General features: G+C 39.9%; 1 protein-coding gene and 1 pseudogene across 1 annotated transcript in view; both read left to right on the plus strand.

The window, feature by feature from the left end:
* JAM2 (junctional adhesion molecule 2) overlaps window positions 1–4,664 on the plus strand; it is a 61,870-nt gene extending 57,206 nt beyond the window's left edge. Inside the window, exons 9-10 of the mRNA XM_035017518.1 lie at window positions 1,264–1,306; window positions 2,934–4,664. Coding sequence (XP_034873409.1) covers window positions 1,264–1,306; window positions 2,934–2,966 — 76 coding nt within the window. The 3' untranslated portion in view covers window positions 2,967–4,664. The remainder of the gene's footprint in view (window positions 1–1,263; window positions 1,307–2,933) is intronic.
* A 976-nt stretch (window positions 4,665–5,640) lies between these two features.
* On the plus strand, window positions 5,641–9,019 carry LOC118018784 (annotated as a pseudogene).
* Window positions 9,020–11,560: the final 2,541 nt, after the last annotated feature.

Raw genomic sequence — 11,560 nt, forward strand, 5'->3', positions numbered from 1 at the left:
AAACGTGGAGTTTGGGGAAATAACTAGGATTAGCAATTTAGGAATCACTGGTGTATGAGATCACCAAGTTTATGTGCATGATTTGTGACTGTCCTTCCGGTGTACATGGAAATAGCAGACCCAATGTGGGGCAATGGGCATTCCTCTCTACTCTCAGCTGCCTTAGCTGCCATTGATTTCCTGTTCCTAGACTTCCTGCTCAACCCTGTTCACTGTGTCTAATCCTATCCCAGTACAAGTCCAAAATGAGCTCCAAGTTATCAGGACTAGCAGTAGCAAAGGGGGAGAGTTCAGAAAACAGGGCTGCCTGATGCTATAGCCATCCACATCCCACCCCAGGCAATTGTGAAGACTTCCACCTTTATTGAGGAAGATGGAAAGTAATTGGAGGGTTTTGAGCAGAAGAGAACATCACTACCATGGGGAAGATTATTCTTTTCTTTAATCACATTGTCTCTTAGGTAGGTAGGAATCTGGGAGGCAGTATCTTTACTCCTAGACACATCTCCTGCCATTTGTCAAATCCATGGCCCTTAAAATTTGTTGGATAATGAATTGGATGTTATATTAATTTGCTAGGACTGTGGTCACAAAGTGCCACAGATGAGTAGCTTAAACAGAAATTCATTTTCTTACAGTTCTGGAGGCTGCAAGTCCAGATCAAGATGATAGCAGGGTTGGTTCCTTCTGAGGGCTGTGAGGGAAGATCTGTTCCAAGCCTCTCTCTGCTTGGCTTGTACATGATCTTCTCTCTGTCTTCACATTGTCTTCCCTATGCCTGTGTCTGTCTCCACATTTACTCTTCCTATAAGGCCAGCAGTCATATTGGATTGGGGTCCACCTAATGACCTCATTTTAATTTAATTTAAAGACCTTATCTCCAAATATGGTCACATTTTGAGGTATTGGTAGTTGGAACTTTAGCATGAATTGTTGGGGAAGACACAGTTCAGCCTATAACAGACGATTAGAACCTCAGTTACCATGTAAAACTTTCTTTCCGTGGGGAAAAAAAAATGAATTTTGATTATAGTGTTCAAGTTTTCAAAGTGCTAAATGCTAAAAAGTTGCTAAGTTAAAAGCAAGTCTCTGTTTGCACATTCCAGAGAAATCTTTAGCCCCAGGCTACAATGAGATACGTAGGGCTTCACAGGCTGTTACTTTGTTATGTGGCTTTCTCTGTGGAATATTGTCTATAAATATAAGAAATTCAGTTAGGCTTGCTGGCATGTTTTAATATTGTCTTTTATATTCCACAAACAGGAAGAGTAGTTCTGCATCTAAAGCCACCACAATGAGTGAAAATGTGAGTATTTTTAAAGCACATTTATAGATCAGATGTGTTTAGGAAATAGGGCAGGGGAAATGAAATGATTGTACAGAAAGTGATGGATTTTCACTTTTAATACACTTTGTGCGAGGGTCTACGACTGGTCTTCAGAAGGAGGTGAGTGACTGTTAGCTTCCATCCTCTGTCTGGAATGGTATGATAAAGTTGCATTTGTAGAGCAATGGGGCTTTGCCTACCATTCTTTTTCTCATGGTGTTTGCTATCATTAGCTTCCTTAGCATCATTAGGTCTGGTGTTATCAGCTCCATTTCATAGATGAGAAAATTAAGACCCAAGTTCTCACAGGATCATAGTGGTGGGGCTGGATCCAGGCACCTGGATTCCTGTCAGCTTGCCCAAGCAGATGGCTTCCCCCAGATCTTTGATTCCAAGACTCTCCTTTGGTTATTCAGAGAACTTGGAAAATTTAGGAATATGGAATATCCTCTGCTATTGCCGAAAGGAATATTTCAGAACTCCCTGAAGGGATACAATAATTATCCAATTCAGATGGTTTAGGCAACATAATTTGGACCCTTGTGTACTTTTGCATTTGTGAACTCTACAGTGAAGCAGTAAATACCATCGTTGCTCAGATTTTGTAGCTCTTTGGATGGATATTCAACCTTCTGGATTTTTTTTTTCAGGAATATGAGAGGTAAGGGAGGAAGGTTTCCAGTGTTTTGGGAGGTCTAAGCCCTTTCTTGAGAAATGGAACACTGGTTCTCTGACCTCCTTGGCACTCAGTGGCAAGGATTCTCTTAGATTTCCTATGTAAAGCTCGGGGGAGGCAGTGGACACTGATATTTTAAACACTTGAGTGACTCTAATGGACACTAAATTTAAGACCCATTTATTGTCCCATAGACTTTTTTTTTCTGTCAAAATTTGATTTTTTTTTAAATTGTCTACTCCAGAATCTCTCACAGAAGTCATTTGATTTTGTAGTTTACTGTACCACGATCGTATTAAATTCTTTCATTAGCAGATAAGCAATGTGTAACTCTGTCATATTTGTTCCTACAATTTATAGAAAACACTCCTTAAATGTGGAACAAAGTAATCTCATCCTTCCAAACAGTAGGAGACACTTTGTGGCTGAGTCAGAAGAGCAGAAACCTCTTATTTTTTCATTGTCTTCCTCTTGGTTGCCCTCATCCACTGAGAGGTCAAGCCTTCCATTTTGGTTTTGCCCTAGAGCACAATTTCTCAGTCCTGGCATTATTGACAATTTCTCATCATTCTTATGTTGTAATTTCCCTTTTGAATTCTTATATAATGAATTCTTACAATTTTGCATAGTTTCCTTTTGGGGGAGCTGTACCGTGCATGATAGGATGCTGAGCGGGAGCATACCCCAAGCAGATAAGATTTCTTCCACTCTAATTCCCACTCCGACTTCTTTACTCTTTAGGCAAAGTTTCAGAGAACTTGTCTCCTAGTATTTATTTAATTCCCCATAAAATAGATTTAGTTAACTATATGTTGGTTTTTACCTATCAATTCTCATAGCGCATGTAGCTTTATACTGATAAAATTTATATATTTCTTTAAATATGAATTAATACATTATACTTAAACTTGTTTTTTTCCCTTTTCCTAGGATTTCAAGCATACAAAATCCTTTATAATTTAAAAGAATTCCACCTTTGAGATACGCCAAAACCACAGTTGTTACACAAGTTATTAAAAGATTATAAAACTCTGCTTTGTCTTACATTTGCAAAGAGGTACATGAGGAGATGAATTTGGTATTTCGTGATAATTTTTATGATCGTTAAATTACTTGAAATTGTTATTTTAAACAAATAGTTCTGTCAGCACCTAAATAAAATCCAGTCTGGCTTTTTGCCTCTGGACTAAGTTAAAAGAATCACAAAACTTTGTAAGATTCTGGGGTTTATGAAATGTTAAATGTCCTAACTCCTAGAGAAACTTACTAAAATATATGATACTGATTGTGAAATTAATCCACAGAGCATGAAAATACAAACTGTGTGCACCCTCTGTGCAGGAGTCTGATTTAGAGGGTTCAGAAACTACTGATAGACGCTTAAGGAACCTCTAGTCTCATTTCTACCAGAATCCTCTTTTCTCCCCTAATACAATCCTTACTCCGCTGCTCATTTGTCACTAATCTATTCACAGAAGGGAGGTAGGAGGAGTGGGTCTTATTCCCAAGGATTTGCACTTTGTGTTTATTTTATTTCTGGGGAACCAAAAGCAACATGAAGAAAAATACCTAATGACCAGAGCTCTCTCCCTTGGCATGTGTCATTGATTTTTTCCATTAAACATAATTTTGAGAGTCAAACACAAACCCAAGTGTCTTATTTCACTTGAGTTGTTTTTTGCTCTTTCCTTCCTCTAAGACCCCTTTGAAGAGGATCAGGGACCTTGATCTCAGAACTCATCACTGGACCCTCCACACATAACCTTGCAGATACCTTTCTCTGCATGTTGGTGACTTCATATTGATTTTCAAATGATTTTCTGTGCAAACCATGCAGTGAAATTCTGGGCTGGGCCGAGTGCCTTGCTGGCCAATCCTGCTTACTGCAGAGCCGGGGATGTAGAGAGGAGAAGGGGCTGTGCCCTACACCTGTGCCCTGCTTGATACATAGAAGACAGGAGAAACGCTGGCTGAAATGAAAAATCGGTCTCATCATCTGGTTTCTCCACTGATTAATTCTAACGGGGTCCAAGCTAGTGTTAGAGTGAAAATTCTAATGATCCGTGTAATAGTAAGAGCAACGAGACTGTTAAAAAAGCATAATCTTCTATAACTTAGTGTGATTATTCAATTCATGTAAAATATGGGTAATAAAATATGGATAGGGCATTTCTAGTTCTGGGCAAATCTGGATGAAAAGGTTACTCACGAACTTTGTCAACTTTGAACATGGTTAAGCTGCTTTTAAAGGAGTCCATTCTTTTTTCCCCTCGGACAAAGCAAGTCCCAGGATTTACTGGACAAACGGCTTAAGCACTAGCATGTACCTGGACACCACACCAGGTCCCTGGGAAGATGCCTATTGTCAGACTATACCTTGCGCCCCACTTGTCTGGGGCACTGGGTGCTTCTCACCAGACTCCTTCCAACATTTTCTATAAAGGGCCAGATACTACATATTTTAAGCCATACTGGCCTGTTACATCTACTCAACTCTGCCTTTGCATCACAAAAGCAGGCATAGACAATAATAAACAAATGGCATGCTTGTGTTCCAATAAAACTTTATTTATAAAAACAGCAGGCACAGACAGGATTTGGCTCCCATACATGGTTTCCCAACTCTGGTGGTGAAGCATGAGAAAAACACCTGTCTATAAACTTTTGCAAAAATTAAGCTAAATGATGCTCATGCTTTGATTTGCTTTGGTATGTGGAATGCTTTCTCCTTGCATTGCCAAGTGTCAAGAGTATATGTGAGTCTCAAAGTTGGCCCTTCACAGGGTGCCTTGGTGGCTCAGTTGGTTAAGTGTCCGACTCTTGATCTCAGCTCAAGTCTTGATCTCAGGGTTGTGAATTCGGGCCCTGCATTGGGTTCCTTGCTGGGCTTGGAGCCTACTTAAAGAAAAAAAAAGATGGCTCCCCAGGCATACGTACCATCACATAAGATCAATTTCTTCAATTTAAATGACACAGATCCATATTGTGGGGAAAAATACATAGTGCCTTAGCTTTACTAACAGATGAAAGCTTCTGATCCACTTGGCTAGAGGATTCATCTTATAAAGTATTAACATATAACACTTTCTTTGAGTTAAATATGTATTGTACATTATCTTAATATATTGTATGTAGCTAAGTAGAAATCATTGTGTGGAGAATGCCTTCTCCCACACAAAGGATATAATATAATATTGTGCTCAATATTATATCCACTTGTGTCTGGACTTGTGTTTTCCATTTGCTTTTGAGGGACTTGAATATTAACAATTGGTAAAACCCCATTATAATTCATAGAGCATTTTGATTTTATTTTCCTGCAGTGAAATTGTGTTGTATAAGGATTAGAGCTCTGAAATGTCTAAGACGAAGTTTTATTTTAATTATCATTGTTGCTTTTGTAACTAGATTTAATTTATTTTTAGTTGGAGGTTTAACCTAACTAAATGTGGAACAATTGTTTTTTTAGTACAACTTTGCAAAGAACTTCCTTCATCTCACGAGTGGTTTTGTTTGATTAAAGGCTACATTAATAAAAAAACTTGTTCAACTTTTTAGGCCCATTTAACTGGTGCAGGGCAAGAGTCACCCACCTATTGTTCAGCAAAACCCAGCAAACTACCCCCTCTTACCATCTGTAGCTACAAGGCTAGCTCTTTAGCTGCTTAAGATTAGAATCTCATCATCTTTATCTGGATGCCTGCCAGCCTCTCAAATGCTGACAAAAATGCTCTGCAAAGAAAAAGTCTAAACTATTTGAACATTTTATATATGTCCGGTGGGAGCAGATGGAGGGGAGGGTGTATACAATCTCATTCATCTCAACGGTATTATATATCATGAGGCACCTGGGTAGCTCAGTCAGTTAAGCACCTGACTCTTGATTTCAGCTCAGGTCGTGATCTCAGGGGCGTGGAGCCTGCTCCAGATTCTCTCTCTCCCTCTCTCTTTCTCGCTTAAATAAATATATATTTTTAAAAAATAAAGCTGGTCATGTCATCATTAGCAGGCAAGGAATCTGAGACTCAGAGTCAGTCCACCAAGTTCATGGAGCTAAGTGAGGACTCACGGACCCAGGTCCATCTGATGCAGGATGTTCACACAAGGTGTTTTATTTAGCTCCTTTTAAATTTAAATTTACATTCCTTTTAAATTCTTAAGTTCTCCTCTTGTGCCACACCTTCCCTTCACCCTTAGTAACCTCTGGCAAGTGGACCCCTCCCTAGGCTCACAGCTCGTAACATTGTTCCGTCTTCCCTGTCCCCACAACCCAGGCTCCGTGCTGTGGTGGGCCGTTCTGTTCTCAGCCACTCTCCCCTCACCACGGATGCCCAAATCTCTAATCTCAGTATTATTTTTTTTTAATATTGAAGCTAACCGTGATGAATACGTTTAAATTCTAGCACTCGTACCCTTCCTGTCTCTACATCTGCCCATCTTCTACCTCCCCTTATTCATCCACTCCACCCTGCACTGGCTCATTCCAGGATTGTCACTGCTGTCCTTTTCACCTCAGGCCTTTGTTACTATCTCAAGTTTTATCTTCTGGGACCTTCCTCCCTCAAATACTCTCTCTTCTTAGTCATGACTTCTAGAGCAAGGTCAGTCCCCTTCTCCCTTTTCTCCCTTCCCCTTGCTAAAAATCTTCCGCTTTTTTCCCTAAGGGCTAAATTCCTTAGCCCGGAGTTCAAGGCTTCCCCCGCCCCCTCACATACACGTCTCGTCCTATTGTCACAACCTACCTATCTAGCCAAATGTTCCACTGTTCTACTTTGGTTGCCTTATGCACCCGTCAAACTGAACAAGGGTCATTTTATTTCAAGAATGCAATGTTTTCCTCCCCTGGAATGCTGATTCTCCTGATCAAGAAAATTGGGAAAATCTATTTACTATTTGAGGGACAGCTCAAATTTCACCTCTATGAGGCTTTCCCTCATTCCTCCTGCTGGAAGAAGTTTCTTCTTTGAGTCTCCATAGCACTTGGTTGATTTTTTTTATGGCAATTACTGGTTTTTATTTCATAATACACTATGCATGTATTAAACAGTATCTGATGTGTAGTTGGTATCTAATAAATGCTGAATGAATTTTTAAAAACCAAGAGCACTTGTGAAAGGGCAACTAATAAAATTTCTCCACAGATTTAGATTATTAATAAAGTATTACATTCTGCAATGTTATTATAATTCAGTTCATTTATTATGCAAAGTGACACAAATTATTGCTCCATGAATTAAAGCTGGACAGAAACTGTTTCCCTCTTCTCCCACTCCTTTGTTATTAGGCATCCATTTCCACACAGTTCTTAAAAAGATCTTAAGATACTTTTCCAACCTTCAAATTTTGTTAAAATTTAATTTTCCATCCTTTGTTTCTTGTTTCCAGTTTTCCATCCTAATTTTCCACCCTTTGTTCTATGAGAGTTTGGGACACTTTTAGGAGTAATAACTGGTCAGGAAATTCAAAGTAAAAGGTACATTTTTATTTGTTGATGATACTGTTTAAAAAGAGACAACATACTCTAGTGTCGTGCGCGTGAGCCTCGTAGGGCCGGGGAGGCACCAGCTGCCGCGCGGGGAGGAGGCCAAGGCCGCAGCTCGAGGGAGGCCCCGGCCCCTCTGCGCCTGTGTCTGGCAGAGCCGGTGGGAGACGAAGAGACAATCCTTCCCTGCCGCCCGGATAATCAAGAGTTTTGGCCAGACCTTTGAGCACACACCGAGAGAGTGAGGAGCCAGACAAAAAGCACAGACTATGGCGCTGAAACGGATTAATAAGGAACTTAGTGATCTGGCCCGTGACCCTCCAGCACAATGTTCTGCAGGTCCAGCTGGGGATGATATGTTTCATTGGCAAGCCACAATTATGGGACCTAATGACAGCCCATATCAAGGCGGTGTATTCTTTTTGACAATTCATTTTCCCACAGACTACCCCTTCAAACCATAAGGTTGCATTTACAACAAGAATTTATCATCCAAATATTAACAGTAATGGCAGCATTTGTCTTGATATTCTAAGATCACAATGGTCTCCTGCTTTAACTATTTCTGAAGTTCTTTTATCCATTTGTCCATTGCTATGTGATCCAAACCCAGATGACCCTCTAGAGCCAGAGATTGCATGGATCTATAAAACAGAGATAAGTACAACAGAATATCTCGGGAATGGACTCAGAAGTATGCCATGTGATGCTACCTTAAAGTCAGAATAACCCGCATTACAGCTGGAATAAACTTTAAATTACTGTTCCTTTTTTGATTTTCTTATCCGGCTGTTCCCCTATCAGACCTCATCTTTTTTAATTTTATTTTTTGTTTACCTCCCTCCATTCATTCACATGCTCATCTGAGAAGACTTAAGTTCTTCCAGCTTTGGACAGTAACTGCTTTTAGAAACTGTAAAGTAGTTACAAGAGAACAGTTGCCCAAGATTCAGAATTTTTTAAAAAATGGAGCATGTGTATTATGTGGCCAATGTCTTCACTCTAACTTGGTTATGAGACTAAAACCATTCCTCACTGCTCTAACATGCTGAAGAAATCATCTGAGGGGGAGGGAGATGGATGCTCAGTTGTCACATCAAAGGAAGCAGCATTATTCTAGCATCCAGTCTTTTTTTAAGGCTTCCACTATTAGAGATTTGAGGTTACATGATATACTTTATGCTCATAACTGATGTGGCTGGAGAATTGGTATTGAATTTATAGCATCAGCAGAACAGAAAATGTGACGTATTTTATGCATGTCAATAAAGGAATGACCTGTTCTTGTTCTACAGAGAATGGAAATTGGAAGTCAAACACCTTTTGTATTCCAAGATAGGGTCTCAAACATTTTGTAATTCTCATTTAAATTGTTAGGAGGCTTGGAGCTATTAATCTATCTTCCAATACACTGTTTAATATAGCACTGAATAAATGATGCAAGTTGTCAATGGATGAGTAATCAACTAATAGCTCTGCTAGTAATTGATATATTTTCCTTCAATAAAGTTGCATAAACCAAAAAAAAAAAAAAGAGAGACAACATACTCTAAAATGGAGACATTTGTGCTAAGTCCAAATCATCAAACCAAAACTTTAATACCAAACTTAACTACAGTTTCAACCTCTCCCAGGAGTGGTATCTAAAACCAGTCAATCTGGAATTGCCTGGTCAGACTAGTGAGGTAACCTGCCCGATAGACCCCTCCAGTCCCCTAAAGGAAGGTGACCTTGCCACAGCCAATCCACTCTGGTTGTAACTTACTTGTCCCACCCCCTTCTGCGTATAAAAGTCATTTTGTATAGCTCTTCAGGGCACTTTTCTATTTTAGACTGGATGCTCCCTGATTCATAAATTGTCAAATAAAGCCACTAAGGTCTTTAAGATTTCCTCAGTTGAATTTCATTTAACACTTTCTATTTACTCTTGTTTATGACTTTTAAAAATATGTTGTATTTTTATTTGCCCAAGTTTTTAAAAAAAGTACTAAGACATACTAGAGTATAAAATGTCTTTATGCTTTCTACTAAGAAAATGCTCTCAAAATAAGTGAATAGTGTGTCAACAGAGGACCTGTTTAAGTTCTCTAAAATTGAGGGCGGATGGTTTTAAAAGTCCACCTCATGATGTTTTTCACGCTGAATGTGCTACCTCTTAAGTGCTTCCTAAAGGTGGTGTAAAAACTGAAGCTTCCTAAGATCTGTGGTTGGATTTCTCAAGCTGCCCTTGCCCATGTGACTTTTCATTCTCAAACTCAACTTCCTTCCAAATATTTAACTAGCAAAAATTATACTGAAGTTACTATAGGTCAAGAAAATGGTTTTTCTAAATTTTAGGATAACATATAGCCAAGAACATGAGAGAAAGTATTATACATAAAGATATGATACATTCATGTTAACAGAATGTTGATTGGGACATCTTCTGTTGCCCGAAGGCCGAAGATAAGTACATGTTCTAAGGTACAAATATCCCCTTTGATGTTCATGAAGATAATGGTGCTACCCTGAAATCATTACCCCAGTCCTCTCCCTTTTACCCTACCACACAAGCTGTTACAAAGTGTATATGGATGGATTGAGGGTGGGGAGGAATGGTGAGAGAGAGAATGAATTGTCCAAACTGTGAGACTAAATGAATTTGTCCAAGTTGTACATTCTATTACCTGACTCATCCCCCAAGGCAAGTACAGAGAATTTTAAAGAGAAATCACTTGCAAAAACTGAAGGTGGCTGCCAAGAAGGAAATAGCTATTTGAGCAGGGAGAAAGAGTTGGAAAAGATATGAAGAAAGACAGCAGGGGAGTGGTGAAGGACCTATTTTCCCATGATTTCTTAGGGCAAGGATATATGAATTTCTCATGGTCAAGTAGGCATCATTGAAAGTAGTGGGCCTTGAGGCTCTTGCCAGTGTCTTACTGGGATAAAACATCTGAAACAAGACTGTGCCACTGGGATGGGAACAGAGGGCAGTTGGGAAGAGATGAGTTGGAGTGGACCTCCCACTTCGGGTAATCTGTGCCATGGGAAGACCTCCTAGCCCACAGAGCCCCCCAAGAACTTATACACACAGCACCTAACCAGAGAGAGCCAGCATTTATGAGCCCCCACAGCAAGGGCAGCAAAGGAGAACTAGTAATCGCTAACACCAAAAAATCCTACACTGAATGGATTTAAGTAAGAATTGCCTGAAACAGAAGCCCTCTTTGCTTATTATTATTAAAGGTAACACTAGGTAAGTAACAGACATTATGTCCCTTTCCAGTTCTCTGTACTTTTCAACTCAGATTTCCTCTTCTTTTAAGAATGCTAGGCAGATTGGATTCAGGCCCACCCTAAAGACCTAATTTTTACTTAATCCCCTTTAGAAGTCCTATTCCCAAATACAACCACATCGTGAGGATCTGGGGCTTAGGATTTCCACAAATGAATTTTAGGGGAACACAATTCAACCTGTAACACCAGGCATGGGAGAAGAGCCATTTTCAACACTGAAGTCTAGAAGATTGAGGTCGTTTGTGACAAACATCTATGGTGTTAAGTTCAGGATAAGGAGTGCACTGGCCGACTGAAGTGGCGAAGAAAGGCTGGAGTTGCAGAGTTGCGCAGCCTCACCAGAAAGAGGAAGGGGATCTGAAGATAAGGGCTTTCACATCCAGCTGGAAAAAAAGCACTTCCCGGCTCAGAAGTTAGTAATAAATGCCCTATGATGTAGGGCAGGGGAGTAGGGTACTTAACACAGTATTCTTGTAGTCAGTCACAAACAGAATCCTTATGTTTACAGAATGAATGAAGAGACTGTGATGTTACAGCAAACTCCAAATAGTTCCAAGACAGATTTTTAAAAAGTGTATGAGAGGGCGCCTGGGTGGCTCAGTCGGTTAAGCGACGGCCTTCGGCTCAGGTCGTGATCCTGGAGTCCCGCATCGGGCTCCCTGCTCGGCGAGGAGCCTGCTTCTCCCTCTGACCCTCCCCCCTCTCATGTACTCTCAAATAAATAAATAAAAATCTTTAAAAAAAAAAAAGTATGAGAAAGTAGGTGTGAAATTATAAAAGGTACAATTCAACTAAACTG

This window comes from Mirounga leonina, unplaced genomic scaffold (genome assembly GCF_011800145.1).
Source record: "Mirounga leonina isolate KUSES-001 unplaced genomic scaffold, KU_Mleo_1.0 Mir_172, whole genome shotgun sequence".
In the NCBI taxonomy this organism is placed as follows: domain Eukaryota; kingdom Metazoa; phylum Chordata; class Mammalia; order Carnivora; family Phocidae; genus Mirounga; species Mirounga leonina.